The 27,904-nt window shown below is 41.6% G+C and overlaps 1 protein-coding gene across 5 annotated transcripts; it reads right to left on the reverse strand.

The window, feature by feature from the left end:
• On the reverse strand, positions 1-27,543 carry SEPTIN2 (septin 2). Of its 5 annotated transcripts, none has more exons than XM_072143209.1 (13): positions 27,413-27,543; positions 19,242-19,269; positions 17,705-17,816; positions 15,507-15,593; positions 14,129-14,252; positions 8,541-8,675; positions 8,229-8,346; positions 6,099-6,200; positions 5,033-5,178; positions 3,940-4,026; positions 2,621-2,678; positions 2,055-2,154; positions 1-1,975 (listed from the first exon to the last, which is right to left on the reverse strand). In XM_072143209.1, the coding sequence occupies exons 2-12, from the start codon at positions 19,248-19,250 to the stop codon at positions 2,074-2,076; spliced, it is 1,059 nt and encodes a 352-aa protein (XP_071999310.1). In that variant the 5' UTR covers positions 19,251-19,269; positions 27,413-27,543; the 3' UTR covers positions 1-1,975; positions 2,055-2,073. The 5 variants fall into 5 exon arrangements, with proteins under 5 accessions (XP_071999310.1, XP_071999309.1, XP_071999307.1 ...); XM_072143208.1 differs by lacking the exon at positions 27,413-27,543 and adding an exon at positions 27,320-27,354; XM_072143206.1 differs by lacking the exon at positions 27,413-27,543 and adding an exon at positions 24,982-25,067 and having other exon boundaries at positions 2,072-2,154.
• Positions 27,544-27,904: the final 361 nt, after the last annotated feature.

A 27,904-nucleotide genomic window follows, 5' to 3' on the forward strand; every position in this document is an offset into this window, starting at 1 on the left:
CTCTCAAAGTAGCTTTATTTCATACGTTCAAATATAAAAAGAGCCTTACATTTTCTTGAAAAGGATATGAAAAAAGTAAAAACATTTCCAATACAAAATATCAAACCACTAGAAGAATAACCTAAGGTAGAAAACATTCATCAAAGCATCTGTGTCACAGTAAAACAACCGATCAGTGGTATAAAACTCAACTCAAATGGCAGCGTAGTTTGGAGATCTATACCATCCCATCAGATGTTTTTACATACATTATGGGTGTAAACGTTTTGCGTGAAACATTTGGCTGACAGGTATCTCAGGTGCATGAATGACTCAAGCCAGAGAGGGATTAAGCAGAATACGCCAGGGTCTTATGTGCATGCACAGGTCACAAATCATACAAGATCATTTACACTTTCCAGATTTTCATAGAAACCTTCAGACAATCCCAGTATACATGTTTAATAAGAGCATGCCATGTGGAGCTCACCATACACTTTAGATGGTAGTGGTTCATTTCCCAGAGAAGAAAATAATTGTTGAAAGCAGCTACTCAATCCTTATTCTCCATGATTTACACTGTTAGAGAAGAGTCACAAGGCCCTATCTGCAGGCAGCATGTTATAGAGCAGGAGGAGCCGAGTAGATTGTATATACTGTCCTATCTGCAGGCAGCATGTCATAGAGCAGGAGGAGCTGAGCAGATTGTACACAGTGTCCTATCTGCAATCAGCATTTTATAGAGCAGGAGGAGGTGAGCAGATTGTACACAGTGTCCTATCTGCAGACAGTGACCTGTCACTTGAAACACCCCATTGACTCATGATCTGTCAGGTTTCAATTATGCCGTTAGCCATGTTACCAAACATTGCTGCAGGCCATTCTACCGTTGATGGAATCTGCAATGGGAGCCTCCGGATGTGAATAGAGCCATAGTACCCCCCCCCCAACAACAAAATTTTAGGAAATGGCTGCTTATGAAATGCTAGAGTGAATCATTCCAACCATGAAAAACTGTGCACAAATGTAGAAAGCTAGCCATAGACGACATACTGATATTGGCCAAGCCCACTACCGTTTGTATGTGCATATAATCTATATGTATATAATGTTTATACAATGCAGACTATTAGTAGGCCCAACTCTTCAATATGGTTTCACATTTCTGGGTTATATGTAAGAAGGTACCTATAGTGGCATTTTCCTTTTAGTTGCAGGAATAAAATATTGACAAGCAACCTTTAGCACGGGTCATCCATACCAGATTAGTCAGGGGTCTGACCCTGGGGTATGATCGGCTAACTGGTGGGGCACTGAGGCCATTATTATAAAGCACAGCTCAATACAATTCAGCAGCAGCTGAGCCAGGTACTACTGTGTATGGCAAACCCCGCAGTGCTCGTCAGTATCACAATCAATAGGAGAGCTGAAAGTCAGACCCAAACTTAACGCCCTAAGAATACGCCATCAAAATTGAAAATCCTAGAAACCCCTGTGGGTAAATCAACAAAAAACTATTCTCAAGAATTCTACTACTACAATGTAGTTACAATGGTCCAGTTGCCTGAGCACAGAACTTCTCATAATGATGTAATGTTCCCAAAGCCATAAGTGTCTGAATCTTCAAACAAGTGGAATAATATAGACATGACAACATTAGAGGTGCCGAAAGGAGGAGGGTGTAAGGTGAGGAGTGGATATTCATGCACTGCTGTCACGTCATGTACTGCAGGATCCCGTCAATATTCTAATACATGTAACAGTAATTGATTATATAATGTAACAGTATCCTAATGCTTTTGTTAAAGCTGGTAACAAGGCTCGTACATAGAGATTACAAATGGTTTCTATTCTATTGTTACAAACACAATAATGCATGAAATGTATAAAAAGTGAAAATAAAAAAAAGTGTGTGTAATACATCCAAGTACATGTACTATACAATAGGCACAAGTAATCTCCGCAGGCGGCGCTGCTCTCGCTGGGTGCTGTACACCTGGAAAGGTAAAAAAAATTACATTAGACAAAATGTTATATACTAAAAGGAATAATAACAGGATACGATTGTGCTTTACCTTTACACGTGCTTTACCTTTACACGTGTTCTTCTCCCCCCTGCCTCTGGATCTGCATCTGAGCCTGCATTCTAGCAATCATTTCCTGCATGCGTCGGAGCTAGGATAAAACACGTAAAATGTAAATGACCATGAAAATAACCAACTACCAAAGAATGACGGAGTGCACAAAGGCTTCACTGGGCGAAGATTGGGGGCGATAGTGTAACCTAGAGACACTTACCTTATATACTCATGTATAAGCCGAGTTTTTAAGCTCAAAAAATGTGATGAAAAATCTCACCTCGGCTTATACTCGAGTCAATAAAAAAACTAAAACAGCCGGCAAAGACCCGGCCATGCTCTCTGCCGGCAGGCGCATACTATGACGCAGCGGCCGGCAGATAACATGGCCGCGTCTATGGGGCTGTTAGCGAAGACAGAAGAGGAGCCATGCCGACATTGGAGGGCGGTTACATAAGTGTGCTGGTCGCAGACTACAGGGGGCAGGCGGGGCTGGCCGCAGACTACAGGGGGCTGGGCTGTAAAATTAGGGGTCTTGAGTATATACGGTATAAAGTACTCACCTCAGCCTCCTTCTCCAGCAGGATCTGGTCCTTTGATACTTCCACATTCTCAACTTTGCTGTAATTGTAAACAAAAAAGGTCTGTTGTAAGCCCAAGCATTGTTGTACAACCAGAGGGCGCACTACATTGTTTCCAGAAGAGTAAAAATACTCCTCTTAAGGCTACATTCACACACGGCGCTGCGGAGAGGAGGAGGGGGTGAGCGGCGCTCACCCCCGCCCCCCTCTCCATAGAGAAACAGGGGCACGGCGCCGTATTCCGGGGAAAGATAGGACATGTCCTATCTTTCTCCCGGCTACGGAAAGGTATGGTGCCACACCGGATAGCGCCGTGCGCCCACTGCCGTCTATGGGGGATGTATATACGACCTCCCCATACGGCGATGTATATACGCCCTCCCCATAGTGTGAATGCAGCCTAACCTTTTTGAGGAGTATTTTCAGTCGATGAGGAGTATGAAGTTTTCAGTAATACAAGCAAGTAATTGGCGGCTATTAATGAAAATTAAAAAAAAAAAAATATTGACAGTATTTCTGTGCTACAGTAGCCAATCTAGGTAATAGTAGTAATCTATCATTGTGCATAAAAGTTGGGGTACACAACCTATTTCGCCTGCGGTATCAATCTTTAAGGGTCAGACTCATAACCACCACAAAATCATCAAACACCTTATTGCAGCACAAACTTCCCAGAAAGTGGCTGCTGTGATAGACCCCATGAACCATCACCATAGGCTATGGATGCCGCTACAGACCCTGAAGACCAGGCAGAGACTTCTGCTACAGACCCCCAAAACCAAGTGGCGAAGGTCACCACAATCCCACCCGACTGAATTTTTTGTTTCTTTTTTTGTTTATTTATTTATTTTTATAATTCTTTCCATTAATATATTATTTTTGTTTAAATTTTACATTAAATTAATACCTGGGGCACCCTCCCAGGGCACACGTCATGTATGTACATATTATATATGTCTCCACTGCTGTTTCTATATACAGATCACATATAAACAGTGATCTTATGGTAACAGACTATGGGATCACCTTTATCAGTGATCTGTATAGAGACAAGCAGAGAAGATGCACATAGTCTCCTCCCTGGATGTCTGGGAGCCGTCACTCATCCCATGAAACACAAGCACATAAAAAATATCCAGAGTCAAAAAGAGTCCATAATTTTGTATCCATGACACACAATGCCCATAAATAACCTCCCAATACATTTTTTTGCAACCGTCTTAAAACGTTTGCATCAAGCAAAAATAAAACTAAGAATGATGTAGCCCATAATTCTTTATCTCTTAGAAGGCAGATCATACCTGGCACCACCTCTCTTGAGCCTCTCAGAGCGGAAGTTCTCATAATGCAGGTCCTGAGTCACCTCTTGCAGATCCTGCATGTGGGTGCTGTGGGGGAAAAAGACAATAAAATGGCAATAAACAAAATAAGTAAATCAGTTTTTTTTATAAATCCTTTTTCTTTTCTGATTGTAGATTTAGTTTTCTTCAATTTTCTATGTCAAGTGACAGCATTTAGTGATTTGCTTTATGGATTTTGCCTCATGGATATTATAGCCACTTAAACTTCCCTTCACTGTCCCACGCCGCCGCCCGTCAACGCCACTGTTTGTTTACAGAGGCAGCCACCCCATCCGTCCAATACCCACATGATACAGCATTAGATTCAATGCTGTATCAAGAGAGTGGAGGCAGTCGGACCCCCCAGGGTGGACGTATTGTTGTTTTTTTTTTTTAAATCACATATTATTTGTGAAGTTTTTAACAATAAGGTGCACACTACTAATACAGACGCAGATATATATATATTTTTTAAAAGCTGGACAACCCGTTTAAAATATGAAAATTCTCTTTATAGTAAATTCAAGACATTGGGGCAGATTTACTTATCAGTCCCACCTGCCGCTATGCACCAAGATCGTGCGCCTGATATCCTGCATGTGTCACTTCCTCGCTCAGGTCCGCCGGAGTTCACCTTCTTCTTCCCGGTGCATGTAAGTGCTTGGGCTTGCGACACAATTTAAATGTTAAATTCTGCGGTTTGAATCTGTTGGATCGTCTGACGGCCTGCTGTCCAATTTGTCGCATGAAAGCCGGCAACGATGCGCCAAAATCCGATCGCATACGACACAATCCCGGACGCGATCCCTGAAAGTCGGGAAACCCCACCAAAATGCGGACATGGGTCCCTTAGTAAATAAGCCCCATTGTTTTTACCAGGTTACCATTCGATAACTATTCCAAGCCAAACTTTTTTAGGCCACTCCTATCTTAATAAAGCCTATGTGGAAAAAAAAAAAAAAAGTAATGTGCCCAATTACTCCCCTCTCTGCTAACAGGAACATTTAAAGCATAAGAGGAGGCCAAGAGTGTGGACATCGTCCACCACACTTACATTAGCATTGTCCTTAATTTCAGGAAGTCATTGTGTTCCGGGTTTTCCACCTCAACCACTCCCCATGGATACAGTCGGCCTCTGACTTTTTTACCTTTGGCCTCAATGAGTTGATTGGAACCAACCACAGAGAAGGGGATACTGGCCTAAAAACAAGAAGACAAAATTATGCCAGGCATTGGATCACAGGTTGACTAAGTAATCTACAGACCTTCTACATAATTGGTAACTATTGTAATATGGCAAATATGGAAATTACATAAACATTACTTGTACTATCAACAACTAAAGTATTAACTGCAGTCAACAAGCCAGCAATGGGATCGTTTGCACAGACCCCGTACTGTTTTCTGGCTCCATAGTACATTCAAATGTACAATCCACTTCTTCTAGGACAACTCTCCATAAGCCATGGTAGATATAATTCTTTTAATCGTCCTTTCTTATAAGATTTGCATACTGATATTGCACACAATCCTGTGCAGGAGGCCTAAGGGTAAGACTATGGGCTAGTAAAACCCAAACCCAATGACTCGACAATTTTAAGCTTTATAATACACAAAATCGTACAGTCAATGGCCACCATGTGTAGGTGCTGTCACAGTTTCCCCAAGTTTAAAAATGGCGAGAAACATCTGGAGAGTCAGAAGGTAAATTTTGAGTCCTCTCATACTCCATGCAAGGGGCAATAAAATTGAGGTTTTCCGTGTGTTATTTTGGCTCCTTCCTACAAGCAGCTTTAACTACTAAGATCACCATAAAAATGATTCCTTTATATTAGCAGCATTTTTATATTGTAAAAGGATTTATTTAATGCCACTGTCACAAAATGCATAATAAAATGTAATAAAAATATATTTTGTTTTCATGACAAATTGTCTAACTGGAATCAAAACCAACAATAAACAGCATGAAATATGTGGGTTAAAAATGTGGTGTCTTTACCGTTTGGGAAGTTAAAAAGGGAACTTATTGCTGTTATTGCTGCAGTTCACAGCATTTACAGGGTTAAATCACAGCAGCAAGGTACCTTACAAATATATTAAAGAAAGGCATAAAAATATACCTTCAGAAGTCTTGTCTGCTCCTTGAAATCTTCATCTTCATCTGATTCTGCATCAGGAAGCTGATAAATTTTAATTCCATGTTCTTCAATCTCATCCAAAATCTGCAAGGAGATTCAAACATACAAGATATGGAGTGCCTATAAATTAAGCTAAAAATTGTTGGCTTAACGCTTATATTTGTATGAACATCTATGCCCCCGGTGTTGAGTTGTGTACAAGAAGAAAAGTTGCACATAAATTTTGATTATGTGCAAAGCAAAAGAATTTTAGAAATGTTATAATGTAGTTAATTGATGAATTTATGTGTTTGGTAAACCTACATTTCATGTTGTAGTAACTAGCTGTCTTTTCCGATTTAAAATATTAAAAAAAAAAAATCAATTCTGAGCACAAATCCAGATACTATTGTCCTTCAGAGGTTTACATAAACAAACCACTAGGGGGTGCAAAATAATAAATAAATGAAGCTAACTTTCTAAAATCCTAAGCCTGCAGAACAGACATGGAGACACATGTATAGTATTATTTCTGTACACAATTTCAGTAGAACATATGTACAGAATCACAATTTATAAACCTGAAACTGCAGGATCTTACCAAAGAACTCCTTAATCGGCATATCACCATATGGTATACAAAGTCATCAACACTGCCGTATATATATAGTATATACTCGAGTATAAGCCGACCCAAGTATAAGCCGAGACCCCTAATTTTACCACCAAAAACTGGGAAAAACTATTTACTCGAGTAAAAGCCGAGGGTGGGAAATGCATTGGTCACAGACCCCCCCAGTATATAGCCAACCAGCCCCCTATAGTATACAGCACTGCCCCCAGTAGTATACAGCCTGCCCCCAGCGTTAAAAAATAATAAACTCATATACTCACCCTCCGGTGGCCCCGATGTGCAGCGCTGCTCCCCCGATGTCCGCGCCGCTTGTCTTCAGGCTTCCGCGCCCGTCTTCTTTCTTCTGCTGGGCGCCGCCATTGCTCTCTCCCAGCCGGCGCCTAGTATGATGCGCTGCTGCTGACCTCATACTAGGCGCCGTCCGGGGGAAAGACATGGCGGCGAAGAAAGAAGACTGGCGCGGAAGCCTGAAGACAAGCAGCGCAGACATCGGGGGAGCAGCGCTGCACATCGGGGCCACCGGAGGGTGAGTATACAAGTTTATTATTTTTTAAGTATTCTTTTTAGTGACTCGTGTATAAGCCGAGGGGACGTTTTTCAGCAAATTTTTTGTGCTGAAAAACTCGGCTTATACACGAGTATATACGGTATATATATTCACAGCAGCGTCAATGACATATATCTTCACATTTCTGAAGAGGACATCTATCAACAGGATGAAGGATTGTAAATCAAGCACACCAACATACTAGTGCACTCTACTTTTTGCCCCCCAAAAAAGTTCTAAAAATTATGCAAATGAAAGGTTCTAGCCTCAATTAACAACTGTGGAGCATCACTGGCTAATTTGCATAATTTTTAAAGCTTTTTTTTATTTTTTAAACAAGGTTATAATGGGGCTTATTTATGAAGGGTCCCACGGCCGCATTTCCGTCAAGTTTTACGACTTTTCGGGGATCGCGCCGCCGGGACAGGGCAGCCTGTCAGGAATCCTTTAGCTCATAAATATGGAAGACTCATGAAACGCTGGATTCATAAAAGGCTTGTTATTGGGTGCTGTCGATTGACAACTCTGTAATAGGCCGCATTCTTTAGTAGATGACTGCTGCCATTTAGTCCATAGGAATGATCTACTGTGGGTCTACAATGGGATAGGGACGGGTGCAGCACCGTATCGTTCAGTGTGTCTATTGCCATGTATAAGAGATGTATTTTATGAGATAGTAATGTGATTGATGGAGTCACAGCACTGGATCCCCCACTGATGACAATATAATCTTACTTTGGATTGGGGCCATGATGTTTGTACCCAACTTGATCAAATCTTAAAAGGCCAGCACTGATCACAAGTGTTAATGGTGGGTGTTTGCTGTATAAATCAGCAGACACCCACCCTGTATGGAGAGGGCTCAGTGCGCAAAATGAAAAAGGTTAAAGGAGTATGTATGCAATAAGGAAAAAAGTAAATCAAAATAAAAATATTCAAAAACATTTCTTACTCTTCTCTTGAGTCTTTCACGTTCCTTCAGAGTTAAAGTGTCTGCTTTGGCAATGACTGGAACAATATTCACACGGTTGTGTAAGGCCTTCATGAACTCCACATCAAGTGGCTTTAAGCTGAAAACACACACAACCAGCCACATCATTACCCTTATACAATCCTATACGTGTCACTTTGCATTAGCATGTATACATTGATTGAAATATTGATCTGCGTCAGCATCGCTGATTACATTGTGTCACGACTGAAAACACAGAGGTGACCTGGCCGTGCTAAGAATAGAAATCACAAAAAAAAGACCTTCACGTACCCATGACCAAAGGGAGAGATGAAGTAAAAGCAGCAGTGGACACGATTATCTACAATGTGTCGCCGGTTCAGACCGCTCTCATCGTGAAGGTATCGCTCAAACTGGTCATCCACGTAACGAATGATGGGCTTGAAACTACAAATAATAGAAAAAAAGTTTGATAAAAACATAATGTTAGCGTCATATTGTGTACATATACATTGTGTGCTAGCCATATTCTTAAAGGAAATGTACCACTTGTTTTTATTCATTGTGAACCAAACATACCTTGAGAATGTTGTAGCTACACTGATGCAGAAACATATCTTGTTTAATCCCTGAACCGAGTGGTTTTGCTCAAAACACAATTATAAAATTCAGGACCTTGGGAAAGCTGGGTTTCCTGCAGGCTGCCTACATAAACACATTACACACGGAGCTTCCTGAACTGTCCAGACAGGACTAATCAACCTGCATATACGTGCGAAGATTGATTATTACTGCCTGCCAGGCACAGTGATTATGTAATCTCAGTTTATGCTGGGTGGGACAAGGCTGGAGCAGTGCATAATTAGAGTAAGAGGAGAAGCACCGGAGAAGCCACAGGACCAAAAGAACCTCATTATCATACTTTTATAATCGTTTTTTTTCAGCAAAACCACTCGGATCAGGGATTAAACAAGATATGTTTCTGTATCAGTGTAGCTACAGCATTCTCAAAGGATGTTTGGTTCACAATGGTAGATTTCCTTTAAAATAGCAGCCACGTAAAATGTGACAGAGGTGGTAAACACAGTAGTGAAGAGTCTAACACACAATTATAACCAACAGACTGGAGGACAAGGAGTATAATCAACAGTCAGGAGTAATCTATATGAATAAGACCGTAGGTGACCTTCTATTAGCATTTGCTGTACTTACAGTGGTAGACTGTGAGCGGAGATATGGTAATGTGTCATTTGACCATAATGATGCCTTCCATGTAGGTTAATTACACCGTAAGCTCTGGGGTTGTATTTCTAGCACAAAATCCCCTACGTGTCTAGACCCAATTTACTTTAATAGAACAGGGAACTTTTAAAAGTGTGGCCAAGAAGAATAAAACTGTGGTCTACAAAATGCACAAAAACTAGCTACAATATCATATTTTTAGGAAATTTCTTTATGAAAATTAATTCACTGGGTAGGTCATGCACAGAGATCTGCTCTCCATAGGCAATAGAGAGAACAGCTGGACACAGATGCCGCCAGCGATCAATGATCTGTGTTATGTTCTACGGAAGTGGAACATTTTTTGGAACATAAGTTGTAATGAAATCTGATTCTTAGTGCAAGTTCCCAGCGACCTTGTATTTAATGATAGTAGACCTTTAAAAGTGGAATATTAGGCAATAGGTTTCAGTCTCAATGTTTACTGTTGGCTGGTGGGCAGACCCAAAATATTCGTCACATCGAATCACTTGAACTTCTATTATATACACACAGATGCTTATATGAACAGGGAGATTGAAATAAGATACTAGCACTTAGACATGCTTTGTGCACCGCTGCGTAATCTGTAGGCGCTATAAAAATAAAAAATTATTATTATCAATTCCTTGTACAGGCAGTCCCCGGTTATGTACAAGATGGGTTCTGTAGGTTTGTTCTTAAGTTGAATTTTTATGTAAGTTGGAACTGTATTATTTTATAATTGTAACCCCAGACAAATACTTTTTTGGTCTCTGTGACAATTGAATTTTAAAAATGTTGGGTTATCATAAGAACCAGGATTAACAATAAATCTTAATTGCAGACACCTCTAATAACTATTATAACTGTTTATTGTAAAGTACAGTAAATTACCAACATCCAGAGGTCTGTTTGTAACTAGGGGTCAGGTGTTCTTAAGTAGGGGACCGCCTGTACTTTAGATTATTATAAACCTGTGATTAAATAGCTTGTCCCAAAAAATATTTAATGTCTCAGTCTTAACCCCCAGACTGTGTGCATGACTCTTATACAGTGGCACATAAGGTCTTTATGGATCTAAAATACAGACTATACACTAAAGCACTAAAGGTACATCTGGCTGAATGTAGGAAAATAATAATATTGAACAAACACATTACACCAGCTAAGGAGAGACGATTTGCCTAATTACATTTGTTAAAGCGATGTTAACGAATGCGTTGACAAAACATGTGTGTCAATGCATTGTTAACACATGTGTTTACAATGGGGGTCATTTACTAAGGGCCCGATTTGCGGTTTCACGACATGTTACGATTTGCGCCGATTTTCCCTGTATTGCCCTGGGATTTTGGCGCACGTGATCGGATTGTGGCGCACAGCGCTGGCATGCATGCGACGGAAATCTGGGGGGGCATGACCGAACGAAAACCCGACGTATTCGGAAAAACTGCCGCATTTAAAAAAAAAAAAAAAAAAAGTGTCGCGGGACTCGCACTCACCTTCACCAGGTATAGGCCGGTGAACTTCAGCGCATTCCGGCGGGTCTCGGCTCTGGTGCCTCCACGGGTCCTTCGGATCCTCTACGGGTTTTTCCGCTCCTCTTTGGGTCCCCGCGCGATGCCGGCAGCTCACAAACAATGACATCGGCAAGCAGCTGACGTAATTCTGTGTGGCGGCCGAGCGCGAAGACCCGAAGAGGAGCGGAAGAATCCGAAGAGGACCGAAGGACCTGAGGCAGCATCGGAGACAGACTGGGCAGGCTATATACTACAGGTGCTGAGCAGGCTGTATACTACAGGGTTCTTGCTGGCTATATACTGGGAGGCTGTGACCAATGTATTTCCCACCCTCGGCTTATACTCGAGTCAACAGGTTTTCTCAGTTTTTTGTGTTGAAGTTAGGGGTCTCGGCTTATATTCGGGTCGGCTTATACCCGAGTATATAAGGTAATTAGGCAAATCATCTCTCCTCAACTGTTGTAATGCATTTAAATAATGTAATTAAAACGCAACCAAAGTGAACCATGTGAACGCGCCCTGAGGGCCAAGAAAGAGAAAGCCGTAGTATTGGTTTGAGTCACAAGTGGAATTTTCTTTGTGTTCACAAACGCAAAGCAAATACCACGGGGGCGGAGCTCGGGCTGAGCCGAGCCCTCAGGCATTTGCATTGCATTTGTAAACAATATGAAAATGCTACATGTGAAAGAGCCTGTAAACACTATGAGAAATCTCTTTACTAGTTGACAGGCCACTGTGTTTCATCTTTTACGACTTCTGATTAGAGTATCATATGCATTGTATTCATTAGATAGCCGGTGTATAATACATAGGTGGTCCAGGATGTAGTCATAAAAAATCTCTGCAAGGAGTCTTAAAATGTGATCAGGCAAAGTTGCTTGCTGAGGATCGTTCACACAGTGCAGTTAAAACTGCACTTTACTTATTACTTATTTTAAAAACCTACCACAGCAGATCCGGGGGCAGATTAATCTAATCTATAGTAGGATAGCCCTTGTTATGGCTAATCCTATAGTCCCCTATATCTTTTATAATTTTTGATTGCCCTAATATACATATATATAATTTACTAAAAGAGGCTACTGGGGGTGGAGTAGCCGGAGCTGAGGCTACACGGTGCAGCAAGCAGAGCGAAGAGGAGCTACAGCGCATGCGCAGAACCCATCTTCATGGACAAGCGGAAGTCAGATTGGTTGGCGGATTGCAAGAGGCTACTAAGGGGTGGAGTAGCCGTGCCGTCTAGCCTCAGCTCTGGCTACTCCATGCCCCAGTAGCCTCTTTAGTAAAATTTGCATATTAGGGCAATTAAAAATTATAAAAGATATGGGGGAGTAAAGGATTAGCCCTAACGTGGGCTATCCTACTATAGATTAGATGAACCTGCCACCAGATCAACCTAAATAGGTAGATCTGTGGTGGTAGGTTTCCGTTAACAGGTGAGAGACATGAACTGAACAGGTGAATCACATATATTGAACAGGTTTCCCCGTCTGTCAGCAGAGATATACCTAATAAACCACTAGCAGTATGTTTTCTAGTAGCTGAACACCTTCCATCTTTCTTTCGTGGCCCAGTGTGGCAGCATCATCCAGTAAATCAAATTTGAAGGGAAATGTAAATTTGTTGTATGAAGTCAAGGAGGCGGAGACATTAACACTGAATTCAAGCTTTTCCAATCTTGGAATGTCCCCTTCACTGTAATTGATGGTTCTGCACCCAGGGACGTCGCTAACCAGATCCCCTGAAGTCTGGTGCATGACACAAGTCACCCTAGGAGGTGTTCAGAGGCAGGAGAGCTTGACTTCACTGTTAAACACTCCGCCTCCTTGACGTTACACTTCCAATTTAAATTACACTTTAAAGTTGAAGCGTTATGGGTGATGGAACCACACTGGGCCATAAAAGAATCATGACTGTAAGGTGTAAAGCTGCTAGACAACATACCGGTTGTAGTTTATTAGGCCAGTTTCTGATGACAGGTTCTCTTTAAATTTATCTGTTCAGTAATTGTCATTCACCTGTTAAATTAACAAAACTGCACATAAAACCACCTCAAAACAGATTGCGATGCAGTTTTAACTGCAATGTGTGAACGCACCCTGAGGCAGCGGTCACACGATCCGCTAGGCATCCGTTCATAACGTGACGCTAGCGCACAGGGGGGCGGTCTTCGGCCCGAACGTACATGCGTTACCATGGAAACGCATGCCATTGATAAGCCGATCGCATTTGTTTCCCTGGAAACGCATGTGCGTTCGGGCCGAGGACCACCCCCTGTGCGCTAGCGTCGCATTATGAACGGACGCCTAGCGGTTCGTGTGACCGGGGCCTAAGGATGATGGCACACGTGGCATTTTGTGGCGTGGCACATGCATTTTTTAACGGACTGCTTAAAAATGGAACAAAAACGCATTCAAAACGCCACGTGTGCCACCACCTTAACCGACATGAAGTATGTAGATTTCAAGTGGTCAGCAAGTGGTTAAGTAAAACTTGATCCTATAAGATGTTCTGAACAAACAAGTTCCAAATGGAAGAGTTTGGGCTGCAGAAACTTTTGTTTTTTAATTAAACGGTCCCGCTGCACCTGCCATGCACTGTTAACCTAAGAAGTAGTCAACCCTGAAATAAGATTAGTGCTACTGAGACTGCAAGGTGAGATACCGCTGACAACCAAACACTACACCGAGATGGCTTTTACATTTATAACCAATCCTACAGATTTTCAAGAAGGGATGTGAAGAACCGCTGTATACTTCTGAGTGTATGTATGCCAGTTTTGTCAAGGACTTATACCGCAATGTCTGTAAGTTACAGTATTTTGACATGGTTTTTGCCATTGTTTTGTTCTTTAAATCAAAAATATGTTAAAAGTGCATAAATAAACATTTATAAAAAAAAAAAAAAAAAAAAAAAAAAAAACAAGCTTTATACAAATACCTAACCAAAGTACGGAGAGGATAAGGTGCAGGAGATTCCGATAAAGTATAGACCATTCTCTACCGATTTTATGGCTGATCCCCGCAGAACAGAGAGAAGACATCACAAGTAACAGAGACTATACTCTATAAATCTAAAGGACTGTAAATGGAATATAGAGACAATATAAAAGCTAATAACACTATATCATCCACTGACCAGTCTTCACAGTTCATTGCATCTCCATAGCCGGGTGTGTCGACCACCGTAAGACGCAGCTTCACACCTCTCTCCTCAATCTCCACGGTAGACGCTTCAATTTCTACCGTACGTTCAATTTTATCTAAAAAAAAAAAAAAAAAAAAAGGACAAGAAAAACATGACTAGGAAGATTCCAAAAATAATTTTATATGTACTATATAAAGTTATAAAACCAAAAATGATCACTACAATGGGGCATAGGTATTTAATGTGCCTTATACAGTACATATGCTGAACTAGATTTAAAGTCTGATGATAAATGATAAAACTGGAATAGTTTAATACGGTTTAGTTTGCATGAATCAGCATAATTCATTTTAAAAAGGGTAATTAAAATATAAACCAATATGTAATTAGTTATTTCAAATTGTTCCCCTTTGCAGAAAAATGATGTGGACATACAGAACTAAAATGCTACCGGCCCTTTAATCAGTCCTGTGACTTTGTCCCCGTGGAGAAGACACAGGAGAGAAAATGGCCGCTAGTCACATGTCCATATCACATGTCCTGCACCTGCCTGCAGGCTTCAATAGAGGCAAATTTTTCATTTCATGTGTAAATGAAATAAAAATGCATTAGGGCAGGAGAGACCCCAAAGCCACTAGGTCTGGAACAGTTGTGCACTCCTGCTAAAGATTTCCAAGCGCCTGCAGAACTGAAGTCTTTTCTAAAATATTAACATAGTGGGGCACATTTACTTACCCGGTCCAGTCACGATCCAGTGGTGCGTTGTCCGACGAGGATTCGGGTCTGCCGGGATTCACTAAGGTCCGTGCGCCCGATATCCATCAGGTGTCGCTGCTGCGCTGAGGTCCGCCGAAGTTCACCTTCTCCTCCTCAGTGCATGTAAGCGCTGATCTTGCGACACAAATTATTTTTAAAATTTTGCTTTTTTTCCCAAATCCGTCTTCCGACGGCCAAGCCCCCGATTTCTGTCTCGTGAAATCAAGCGCTGATGCGCCAAAATCCGATCGCGTCCGCCAATATCCTGGGGCAATTCAGGGCAAATCGGAAATAGTCGGGAAACCCAACGAAAGTTCGCTATTCGGACCCTTAGTAAATGAGCCCCATTTTTTTGACCATGTGCTAGGGGTACGGGTAGCAAATGACCTCATTGACTTTAGGGAGAAATGTGGTCATTCATTTGAATGGCCTTATTTCCCCTCCCTCCTCCAGCAGGCTGTGTGATATGCCCACGTTACCACCAAGGGGAGCACGCGGCTGTGTGCAAGGAGCCCACGTAGTATCAATTGTTAAATGTATTCTAAAAAGTTTTATTATTACATTCAATGTAACAGAAAATTATGACACAACTGTACATCATGTAGTTTCTCACCAGCGGCACCAGGAACCACACGTTCAGGATACAAATCCGTCAGGAATAGGCTGTTGATCAGAGTAGACTTGCCCAAACCAGATTCACCTAAACAAAAATAATTTTTTTTTTTTTTTAAAAAGGCTATTTTTATCCAACGTTATAGTTATCAGCTACTTATCATATACAACAACTGTAGTCCCATGTGCGATACACTGTGATCATAAAGTCGTCTTCTTGTCTTGTACGAGGTTTTACAAAACCAGAAAACATCTTTGGAAGATTACATCAGTTTTCAGACTCCGGAACTCTTATTCCCAATAACTGGCCTGTCTGATATTTCATCTTTCCGATCTCCATGATAATAGTCAAAATCAATGAACCAAATATTGAAAAACATGAAGGCCACAGTAGCCACGTCCCTACTGTTCTATGACTTTTCTAAGGCTGGGTTCAAGTTTTGTGCCATAAATTGTAGGAACACGTCGGGGGGATTCCAACGTGACCTTACAGCATATGGCACTGACATATCCCACTGTTTGCCTATACAGTGGGATATGTCGCCCTGAGACCCCTCCTCCCCCCTGAATTCCGAGAGTACTTCGGCAGCCAGTGATTGGCTGAGCTTATACAAAAAACGTGATGTAAGCCCAGCCTAATCTGTTCTGCAATTTGCGTTCCTGGTAGCAAGTGTGGACCCTAGATAAGAAAGCTGTGCATGTTGCCATGTTCAAATACAGTCAAGGTCACGTAACAAAAGGTTACTAGTTGAAGTTTTCCTTGTGTGGAATATGTTGCAGATGCTGATGAAAACAGTGGTCAAAAAAGACAAAAAAAAAAATCATCTCCTATCCACAGAATATGGAGTAAGTCTGACTGTTGAGGTTTCACAGCTGAGACTCCCAGCGATCACGAGAGCAAGGATCCCCATGTGTCAATCTAGGGGATGTGCCTAGCATTGTAGGCATATATTTTTTGAAAATATCCTAAATACATATAATGGCCATAGATGGCAATAGATGACATTTGCTTAGGTTCACAGGGAAGCAGAATACAGAGGGAGTAGATACTGAAACCGGGCCAAAGAGGGGGCCGCACTTCACGGTAATACCCATGGTTCCCCAAAATGATAATTGATATCAATAATAAAAAATAAAAATAAAATCAATATTTGTCAAAGCAGTATTTTCATATACATGGGGCCGCGTTGTGGTCAGAGTCTCTTTAAAGGAATTCAATCATCAAAACCCAGGATGATAAACTAGGGCAGTTGTGGCGAACCTATGGCACGGGTGCCAGAAGTGGCACTGAGCCATTTCTGTGGGCACTCAGACCATCGCCCCAGGACAGAGTTCACCAAATCCTCCTGCAGTCCTAGGAAACTTAAGTGACACTTCTTTGGAACTGCGGGAAAAGTGGGGTGTTGACAGGACTACATTATCTTTGAAGCTCATCTTGCTGGACCCTCCATTCTTTCTCTACAGAGAGACCCTGGTGAGAAGCTACTATGAGAGTCTGATTTTCCCTCCTTCTTTCAACTGTATTGGTGGCCTCAGGGGGCCGATACTATTGAAAGATGTGGAAGAACAGGTAGCGATAGGTTACTGCTTAAAATTCCATGTTGGCACTTCACAGTAAATAAGTGGATTTTGGTTGTAGTTTTGGCACTCAGTCTCCAAAAGGTTTGCCATCACTGAACTAGGGGCAAATACTGTGACTGGTATGCTTATATTTGTTATCCACTATCTCCTTCCTCCTAAAATATATTTTTTTAATTCTGCTAATAAGTCAGAAGAGCCCTGGGGGCGTTACCTGAGCCCATCCTCGCTGTAGCTTCATAGGCTGTTACACTGTGTAAGGAGCTGAACACTTTTGACTCATTAGTATAATTATAAAAGGTGATTTTAGAAGGAAGGAGCCATGGATAACAAATATAAGAAGATTATCAGAGTCACAGTGCCTGGATCTATGAGTAAGTGTCCCTGGTTTATCATCCTTGAATTTGATGGTAGATTTCCTTAAACCACATGCATGAATTTGACTATTTTTTCACAATTTCACATCAAAAGGGTGATATTTGTTCAGTCCAAAATATACTGGAGCAACTATACTCCACAATGTAACAGACTAAACCATTACAGAACCACGAAGGATAAATAAGCTGTACGACTGCATTTCTTTTATTTGTCCTATTGTTGATTTCAAAATCAGCTTCTTACCTACAACCATCAATGTAAACTCAAATCCTTTCCGAACTGATTTTCGGTGAACCTGATTGGGGAGATTAGCAAATCCGACATATCCAGGGGTTTCTGGATTCGTGAACTGAGCCTGTATATTGAAGAAGAACATATTATGGGAAAGCATGAAATGACAGGTGCACAGAGACCTGAACAATGACATCACTGTATACAAGACATAATGGAGACAGCCCTGCCTCATGGTAATGTGATCCTTCCAGTATGGACAAGATATACAATGTCCCTACTGTTCAGTTCTATCAGATTGGGGGCATGAGGGTGGCGTTCACACTAGAATACCATTAATACCTATACCACATAAACATATAGTTACGTCTCACTGTAAACTTCTATATTATTCCCTTTAAAATAATATTCCTGTGAGGTCATCCCGTAGCATCAGTTTCTGACATGTTGTTAGGGTAAATTCACTTTATCTCAATGGAGTTTGTAGACAGTGAATGAAGCCTAGAATGGATCTTCTGCAGCACATCTGTTGTGTGTGAACTTTCCCCTGAATTTTTGTTATATTTCTTCATCAGATATGGCTAATGTTACACCAACCTCATTGGTGATGTGCCGTACTTACTGGCTCCAGTCCTATGGCTAATAATCAGTCCACTATGCCATCCCTTCTGTGGAAATGGCATACATACTGGCACCAATACTATGGCTACTCATCAGTACCGTTTGCAATCACTGCCCTGGTGTACTTGCATACTATCACTCCCCTTTTGCCATCACTCCATGGTGCAAACACAGTACCACTACATGTAGAGCTCGGCTATTCCCAGAGCCGGCGTTAGGGGGAGGCAAACTGGGCATTTGCTCAGGGCCCCCTGTCCTAAATAGGTCCCCTGCATGTGGATTTTTGTGGGTAGAGGATGTAGTGCTCTTTTAATAGGGCTTATCTATCTCCTGTCTATTTATCTATCATCTATCTGTCTAGTTATCCATCTCATTATAATTGTCTATTTCATATCTACTGTATACATCTGTCTAACCATTTATATACCTAGCTTTTCTGTCTCTCTGTATATTTCTTCTATCTACTTTATATTTCTATTTATAAATCTATACAAAATTTTTCATATTTATATTCTATCAATCAACCAATCTCCTATAACATTCTCCTACAGTCCTATATTACAGATACTTACCATACTACTGGGTGTAACTACAAAGTGTTATTATTGTGTATGGCTAAAAGGAGCCTCTTACTGATTGTGACTGTTCATAAAATAGTTTTATTTTGGGCCCCACTTTTAGTTTTGCCCAGTGCCCCACTTTGTCTAAAATCGGCCCTGGCAATGATATGCGATTGCTGGGACCCAATAAATAAGGTCTAACAGGAAGTCTCTCAGCAAGGGGGGGGGGGGTGTCAAGGAATTACACCATTATCAGAGGTTTGTAAAATATTTAATGGGAATGTGTAGGATGGTTTTGATCCGAGGCCAGAATGGTGTCCATATATCACATATAATATAAAAGAGAGACTTATACTTCTCCTTCCTACCTTTGACATCTTGTGTCTGATTGAAGAACTGCAAAACAAAAGAAATAAAACTTAAGATGTTTCTCCTTAGTCTTTTTTTTTTTTACTATTAGCAAGTATAGCCATTGCCATTAGATAAGTGCTGCTAAAAGTAAGGCTGTATTCACACCTAGTTTTTAGTACACGCTAAGCATATATGTAGGGAAGGCTCCCGACACGTCCTTACAATGGATAGCAAAAAATGAGATGAGACCCTAAACGGGTTGCTCTATGGTAATGGTAAATGTTACAATTACACTCAATGAGATGTGTGAGTGCACCCAATACTGAAGCTCAGCTCTCTTTACATAAATGTGGATAAGCTGTAATATTTCTCATGGATACACCGCTATATACAGTATACTGCACACTGCTGATTGTAATAAGCAACCAACTACACAATTTATATATAATGCACATAATCCACCCCCATTCCCAGTCCTTCCATTGAGCAAACCAAAAGAGTTTACTTTAGTTTCAAGTACTTGAATTACAGCAGCAGAGAGTTTAAGGGAAACATAAATTGCCACTAAGGGCCTAATTCTCATTCAGCAAACATCATACATCTCCTGTCTGGGACTGGTTTACAACACGTTTCAAAACTGTGTGAACCAAACCTCAGGTCAGAGTTCAGATACTTATCTTCCCGTCATAGTCCATGACTGGGAACCTATTTTTTTTTTTTACTTACTAGTTCTTGTGTGTGGTCCCATCACCCTATTCCTTCAGGGCCTACATTAAATATTGTCTATGACAACAGGCCGGTCTATGGGACTAGACTCTGGTCAATAAGAAAGTGAGTTATATTTTACTAAGACAGACTGACATTTGGAACGACAAGCTCATGACAGAGGTAAAAAAAAAATATTTCAGGTTAAGCCTATGACAATTGCCCAGAAGGAAAGGACAATAGAGAATTGTGACCTTTCCCTCTGTAATTTTCCCCATTACCAGCAGTAAGGCTACAATTACATTGCTTCTTTTTCCACATAATTAAAGTGTGCCCCAGGAAAAGCCTGATGTACATGCTAGATTTATCCATAGACCTACACTGGCAGGCTGCATTTGTTTTCTCCTGCTGCAGTGCACAGTATATGCTAAATGGAGGCCATTACAGCCTATTATGGACGGTTGCAAGTTTATAGCATCCATCTCCGGGCTCTGCAGAGTATACGCTGTTGGGGTTTCCTTGGTGATGTGAACAGACAGTTATGTCATTTGGGAGACACCGGGACATTGGCAGCAGCAAATCACCGCATTCTGCCAAAGTTAGCTCCTCCTCCAACTTTTAAGGGGGAGGGGTGAAAGAGAAGGACATATCCCACTGTATGAACAAAGAGTGGGATATGCTGTAGCCTTCTTTTGTAAGACTGTATCCTCAATCTATTCTTAGGCTGCATTCACACTACTGTATGGGGGACGATTGTACTGCCGCAAGCTTGCGAACGTATATACATCCTCCATAGACAGCAATGGCCACAATGAATATATAGTACCGCTCCATACATGGGAAAAAGATAGGACATGTCCCATCTTCCCCTATGTTACGGCCTGTACGAAGTGCATTACTATGGAGAGGGGAGAGGCCACCCCTCCTACTCTCCATGGCGCCGAACGTATGCCCACTTCTTTGGTCCAGACCAATATATTATATTCACCCATCCATTGTACAATGGTTTAAAAAATCCAATTTCCCATATTTGCATACTATAGCTTATTTTGACCTATTCAATTGTTTTCCAATTTCTGTTTCTTCACATTGCCATCAGAAAGGCCAACCCAATAAATATGTGGTTCCTCAACCTATCGAAATCAATGGTGCACATTTACTTACCTGGTCCTGTTGCAATCCCCGATCCGCACTGTCCGACGAGGATGAAGTCCGGCTCGATTTACCAAGATCATGCGCCCGAGATCCTGCATGTGTCGCTTCCCCGCTCAGGTCCGCTGGAGATCACCTTCTTCTTCTTTCCGGTGTATGTGAGTGCATTGTCTTGCGATACAATTTGAATTTTAAATTCCATGCTTAGTCCGAATCAGTCCGGTCGTCCGACGGCCACGCCCCCCGATTTGTGTCGCATGAAAGTCTTCGCGATTGCGCGAAAATCTGATCACGTGTGCAAATCAGAATTAGTCAGGAAACCCGACGGAAATGCGGTCCGCGGACCCTTAGTAAATGAGCCCCAGAGAGTAACATCTTACACTTTGTTTTTGTGCTTTCACCCAGTTTGCTCTCATCTCTCCACGCATAAGTAGATCACCTGTAATTAAATCCAGGCATTCTTAGAAACATAGAGCGGATTTGTTACTAAGAAATTGCATTGATAACCTGTGCAATAGTCATGAACATGTTACCATTTGTAGTGGCAGCAGTGAGATAGACATATGCATTTATAACACTATGTGAATGGGGATTTAGAAGTAAAATGTGATAAGCAAATCTTGTTGGAGTTAACCTGAAGCCCCATGCATTCTTTGGTGCAAATTAAAAGGTGTTGTCAAGTCCATACATGTTTTCCCCTATACACAGGATTTGCTGATTGGTGGGGGTCCCTGTAGAGGTACATTATAACCCAAAAGAATAAAGCAGGTTGTCGCTCATGCGCTCATCCTCTGTACTCATCCCAACGTTGCAAACTGAGTTGTGTGCTGCGGCTCCATTCACGGTCTATGGAACTGACGGAGATAGAGTATGGCACTTGGCTATCTCCATCGGTGCCATATTGATGGATAGAGCAGCGGGGCGCATGTGTGACTGTCTTCCTTTTTCATTAAGGGGTGACAACGGACCCCTGTTCTCATGAGCTGTGAGGAATCTCATCTCTGAGAACCCCACCAGACAGCCTCTATCTGTCCTTATGACTGGGTAACCCCTTTAAGCCACAGTGAAGATGAAACACCTATAGAGGAAACACAATTGCTATCCACAACAGATATTTCTGGTCTGTGCACGTCCACATGCTAGTGATTTACAGCACAATACACATGGACGGGTTGTATCCGCAAGATCAATGCAGAACTCAGGACATGTAAGGAATTAGCAAATTTTCAGGGCTGTAGAATCAAAGGGAGACTTGGGACGAGGTTCAAGACTGAGTTGGAGTCTTTATATTTCATGTAAATAATATTACATTATATTTTTATTAAAAGGAAATCTACCATCAGAATCCATGATGATAAACCAGGGGTACTTACTCATAGATCCAGGCACCGTGACTGTACTAATCTTATATTTGTTATCCATGGCCGCCTTCCTTCAAAAATCTACTTTTAAAATATGCTTATGAGCCAAAAAGGCTCAGGGGTGTTACCTCTGTTGTACAGCTTCATAGGCTGTTATACAGTCTCACCCTGCTCCCTCTGCCTGATGCAATACCACTGCAGCACAGGAAGTCTCAGCACACAGTGGGAGGGTTAAATGTTCCTGTACACTGTAACAGCATGTGAAGCTGCAGCATGGAGAACATCCCAAAGAACCCCTTGGGCTCATTAACATGATTTTAAGAGATGATTTCAGAAGGAAGGAGGTCATTTTTACCAAATATAAGAAGATTACCACAGTCACACTGCCTGGATCTAATAGTAAGTGTTTATCATGATTGATTTAGATCAGTGGTTCTCAACCTTTCTAATGCTGTGACCCCGCAATACAGGTCCTCATGCTGTGGTGACCCCAAACCATGCAACTCGCACTAAAAACACAGTAAAATTGCGGCTCCGATGGCTTTAGGCGACCCCCGGTTTTGGTTGTTCGACCCCCACTGGGGTCCCGACCCACAGGTTGAGAACCACTGATTTAGATGGTAGACTTCCTTTAAGCACTTGTAAGACAAATCTGTTTTTGTGAAAGGTTTCAGCTGTGAGGTTCTATCCAAAGTATAGAGTGACGTTACCCGATGAGGGATGCCAGAAAAACTTCACATATGCAAGATTTTTATGCAAAAACAGAAAACAAAAAAACACAACAATTTTTTGGCAAAAATAGAGCAGGAAAAGAAGACAATGGTAATAATAGTCCAGCAAAGCTGTGAGCCACATAGTAAATATACTACATACAAGTTTTGCTTGTAGATTCCCAAGTCGTGAGCTGTGCTACTGACAGATATCGGAGGCCCCTGAAATGTGAGAGTTTATATAAAGCTACACAGGAAGGAAGCCGAGCGAGGAGTGTGGGATCCTTCACAGACGCTTCCTGTGTATCACATCCTATACACAAGAACGACTGCAGCAAAGCACCAAGAGGTGACCAGATTATTACTACAACAATATCCAATGCTACAATGTAAGAGACACATAATACACAAGGCCTCAGTGTAAAGCCCTGACACATACTGAGCATTGCAGATCTATGGATGACACATACATCAAACACGGAGGAAAGGAACCGATCACACCAGGAAAGAGGTCCCCAAAATAAAACAAAACTGCCTCCTATATATATAACCACAAAGACACCATGTCCTTTAAGTACAATATAACTGCATAATGTTGCACTTGGTGGGTTGACAGCAATTAACAATCGCCATTGTCTGACAAGCTGCGAAATCTGGAAAAATGTCTCATTGTACAAATATGTTGCAAACCGTCAGCAACCCTGAGAGAATGTCCACAAGGTCAGATAGAAAACCATTCTGACAGAATACACGATTCTTCATGGACATAAAAGAAAGGACTGAGAAGACTTTTTTTTTCAGATTTCTTTTTGTGCCTTTATGGATAAATACAATTTGATAATATGCATCTTTGTACAGATGAAGATGCCCATGCCCTTCTACTGTGGTGAATTAGAGACACTACAAAACTTACAGCACTATATACAGTATGCAGTTCTTGGTGGTAATGGCGTTGTAGGCCTATTCCTAGAAGAGGTGATAAATACTAGTGTCCTGTGGAATCACCATCAAAATCTATCAAGATAAGCCAGGGACACCTACTTATAGATCCAGGCACTGTGACTAAAGTAATCTTCTTCTAATTGTTATCATGGCCTCCTTCCTTCTAAATTATCATTAGATTTTATGCTGAGGAGCCAAAAGGGCTTTGGGGGGGCTTACCAAAGCTCTGATGTAATATAGCTTCACAGGATGTTATAATGTCTCCCCCTGCTCCATCAGAACCCCCCCCCCTCTGCCTGATGTATCTCACAGTGGAAGAAGTAAGTGCAAAGGGAGCAGAAGGGAGGGGGAGAGTATAACAGCCTATGAAGCTACAGCACAAAGGGGCTCTGATAACACCCACCAGAGTCCTTCAGGCTCATTGGCATAATTTTTAAAGTTGATTTTAGAAGGAAGGACACCAGGGTTAACACATAATAGAAGTTTGCCACAGTCACAGTATCCCTGGTTTATCATGATGGATTTTGGTGGTAGATTTCCTTTAAAGGATTTAATCAAAGAAGCCGGTTGAAAAATATGGCTGCTATCTTCCAGCATCACACCTGACTCTGGTCAGGAGAGTAGCTGTTTTTTGAAAAAAAAGAAGCTATGTTTTTCAACCTCTGCACAATCCATGAGGCAGAAAACACTAATTACGCCTAGTGATGTGACAAATTAAGGCAAAGGAAATTGATCAGTGGGACAATCACTTGATTCTGTGTTGCGATCACAGAATACAGAAAATAGAAATGACTCAATAACTTATCTTCCAAACAGCACTAATAATACATAGAAAATAACTAATATAAACCTACAAAAACAAATACAGAGAGAATACACAGTATTACTTCCTTGTATCATTAGAACTCAAAATAAGAAAATGAATCAGGTCACAGAATAGGAATATCCAATGTTCCATCTGAGGCTCCAGAAATTGTTACAATCCAGGACCAGGAATCTGTAACTTCTCATGGATATGGAAATAAAGCATTGTTTTGTTTTTTTTGTTGTCCTCCTGCAGAAAGGATCCAACAATGTTAGGCCCGTTCCACACTTGCGAGTGTGATGCGATGATCGCACGGCCCGAACGCTGCACACAGGGAGTGAACTGACGTGCTGAGTTATGCTTATTGTACTCTACTGTCAGATGGGAGGTCCTGGGATGGGGGGAAACAGCCTGGTACTAACCATTTCACAGTAGGGATCGGGAACAAATTGGCAACAATTGCTCTTTAACAGCAACATGTGTTGACTTTCATTTACAGTCAGTGGAGTGACACCTTTTAACCACTTAAAAGAAACCTAACTTGAAAATCCATCATGATAAACCTGGGACGTTACTCATAGATCCAGGCACCGTGACTGTTATCCATGGTCGCCTTCTTTTTGAAAAAAAAAAAAAAATTTAACAACTGCCAACTTTTCCTGCATAGATGTGTTGCATAGGTAGCCATCACATCACATTTTAGGAGCGCCCATTGGACTCCTGATGCCGGAATAGCATGCATTTTACGATGGGAAAGGTTCCAGTTAGGTTATATTACTGGACACCATAGGCACAGGCCCTTGTGGTAAATACAGCCATAGCTATAAGCCAGAATGGAGAGTCCCTCAGTGTGGTTTACATCTGGAAGAAGCCCATTAAATATTCTATTTATGTATCATCTACTACAAATAGCAGCTGGATGTCTAAGGGTACAAATCAACACAAAAAACAGAACCTGACATCAATACAATCCAATAACCAAATCCATTAACAAAAGTAAAAAATGGTGATCCTGGCAAAGACTCTGCAGCAAGTCCAGGGTATTTCTGGACTAACCAACCTCTGGATCGTCACCAGATGTGACGCCGATCACTCCCTCTGTGCTCAGATTGACAACATTATCTTCCCATTTATGGAGATGTAGATGTAATCGCTACATGATCAGTACTACAGATGTTTCATGTAAGGAATCTGACACATGCGAGGGTCCATACAGCACAATGCAGACATCTGGTATGTGCATTGCAAGGGGGACACCACCCTAAACTGCATCCCCTCCCTCCATGCTTCACATACGTCACATAACACTGGATGGCAGCCGGGGAGCTCATACATTTGTCTTCTAGGCAGCGTTTATTTGTGAAGTTTTGATGTAAGACAAAGTATAAAGACTCATCGCTCTTATTTTACTAGTGTGAACTAACCCTATTCATCACACAACTATGAACTACGCAATAACACAGTGTAACATTTATGGAACACGGACAATTCCCATAGTAAAGAAGTGACATCCTAGTGACTTTTACCAAAATGCGACGGACAGGGAACCCAGAATAACACACTCATTTTAATGTAGAACATGCCCATCGTGTCTCAGCAGTATGAGTTCCCAGTTATTTAGAGGAACACAGTCACTTCAGTTTTACCCCATTAAACCACTAGCCCCTTCAGTTAAAGGATGAAATGTATTTTCTAGAATTCCCTCAATTAGGTTATATCTCACCCATCTACCCTTAAATAATTCCAAAAAAAAGCAGAGAAGTGTCATATTTTGCTTGAGATGAGTCAAGGTTAATGATTGCCTGGGTAGTGTCACTTCTGACTCCCCTATCTTCAGTTCTATAGCACATAGAAACAAGGTTCTGGTGTCATATTAAAGATAAGGCTCATCTTTCAGATTCTATGGATCTGTAGAACCTAAGATACATGCAGATTGGTACCAGTGGCATTTTGCCCACTTTGAGGAGCCAGAACAGGCCTTGAAATCAGTGACCCCAAGTCCAAGTGGTCATTCACCATCATGTGGCCGTATTATACAGCAATTACAGTACATCCTAATGTCATTAGCCCTGCAGTCAGGACAGGATTTGTGAGTAATATATACACGGGCATTGCCATCGTCTGATATAGCATTAACCCTTTAAGTCACACTCTGTTCTATACTCTATAAAGTTCTTTGTAATCTGTGACTATGAGAAAGGCTACATTGTCACACATCCTCTGGTCCAGATGTTTACTACAGGGAGAATCCTGTCACACCCTGGGGTCACTGTGCTGCTCCACTATCCCAATGTACATAGCATGATAACCCCGCACCATACATAGGAATATTATACTAATCCATTCAAAAATTCCAGGATGCATTCCGTAATTTCCCGATATTACTACAACCGCACTGTAACCGCCCCAGTGTGAATTACCCGCGTACTATTAAAGACATGCACATAGTCACTATACATAACGGAAGACAAACTACACAACCCCCGTCCTCCTGATGTCAGTCATATCTTTACCTCTCGGTTTCCGGTGCCGGACAATCCCTGCTCAAAACTTGCAACCTGAAGCAAACTCCCGTCAGTACCTCCTCAAAACGCCCACAATTGCCGGCAACCAATCAGTGGTGCCTGAGGAGCCAGCCGAACTACAGGGAACCAATGAAACGTTCCGTTACATGGCTGGGATTTGGCTTATCGAATTCTAGCCAATTAGTAAGTTTCTAACGGTGAAACGGGAAGATATACTCCTCCCTTAAGTGGGAGTGGCGGAATCTAGGCCACACCCGTTGTATCTTTGACTGAAGCCTGCTAGAATGCAGGAGGTGGGCGGAGTTATAGAGAGGAGGCGGTACATATAAAGAAGCCTCCTCTATCAGTGACCGCAGATATAACTTAGTAATGGTGGCGGTCAGATGGTTTCTTGGCTTCCTGTCATCAAGTTTACTACAGACAACCTCTCCCAAACCCAAAATGGCTGCTGAACCTCTGCCCAAACTGCAGCTGTGTCAC

The sequence above is a fragment of the Engystomops pustulosus genome, chromosome 3, assembly GCF_040894005.1.
Source record: "Engystomops pustulosus chromosome 3, aEngPut4.maternal, whole genome shotgun sequence".
Taxonomy (NCBI): Eukaryota; Metazoa; Chordata; class Amphibia; order Anura; family Leptodactylidae; genus Engystomops; species Engystomops pustulosus.

Excerpts from the sequence above, each read along its gene's own strand:
- SEPTIN2 (XM_072143206.1), bottom strand. The coding sequence starts at position 25,052 with ATGGAACATTGGATATTCCTATTCTGTGACCTGATTCATTTTCTTATT. Across the intron at positions 8,676-14,128 it reads GCAATGAACTGTGAAGACTG|TTTCAAGCCCATCATTCGTT; the intron begins GTCAGTGGATGA and ends TATTATTTGTAG. Across the intron at positions 8,347-8,540 it reads ATCTCTCCCTTTGGTCATGG|CTTAAAGCCACTTGATGTGG; the intron begins GTACGTGAAGGT and ends GTGTGTTTTCAG.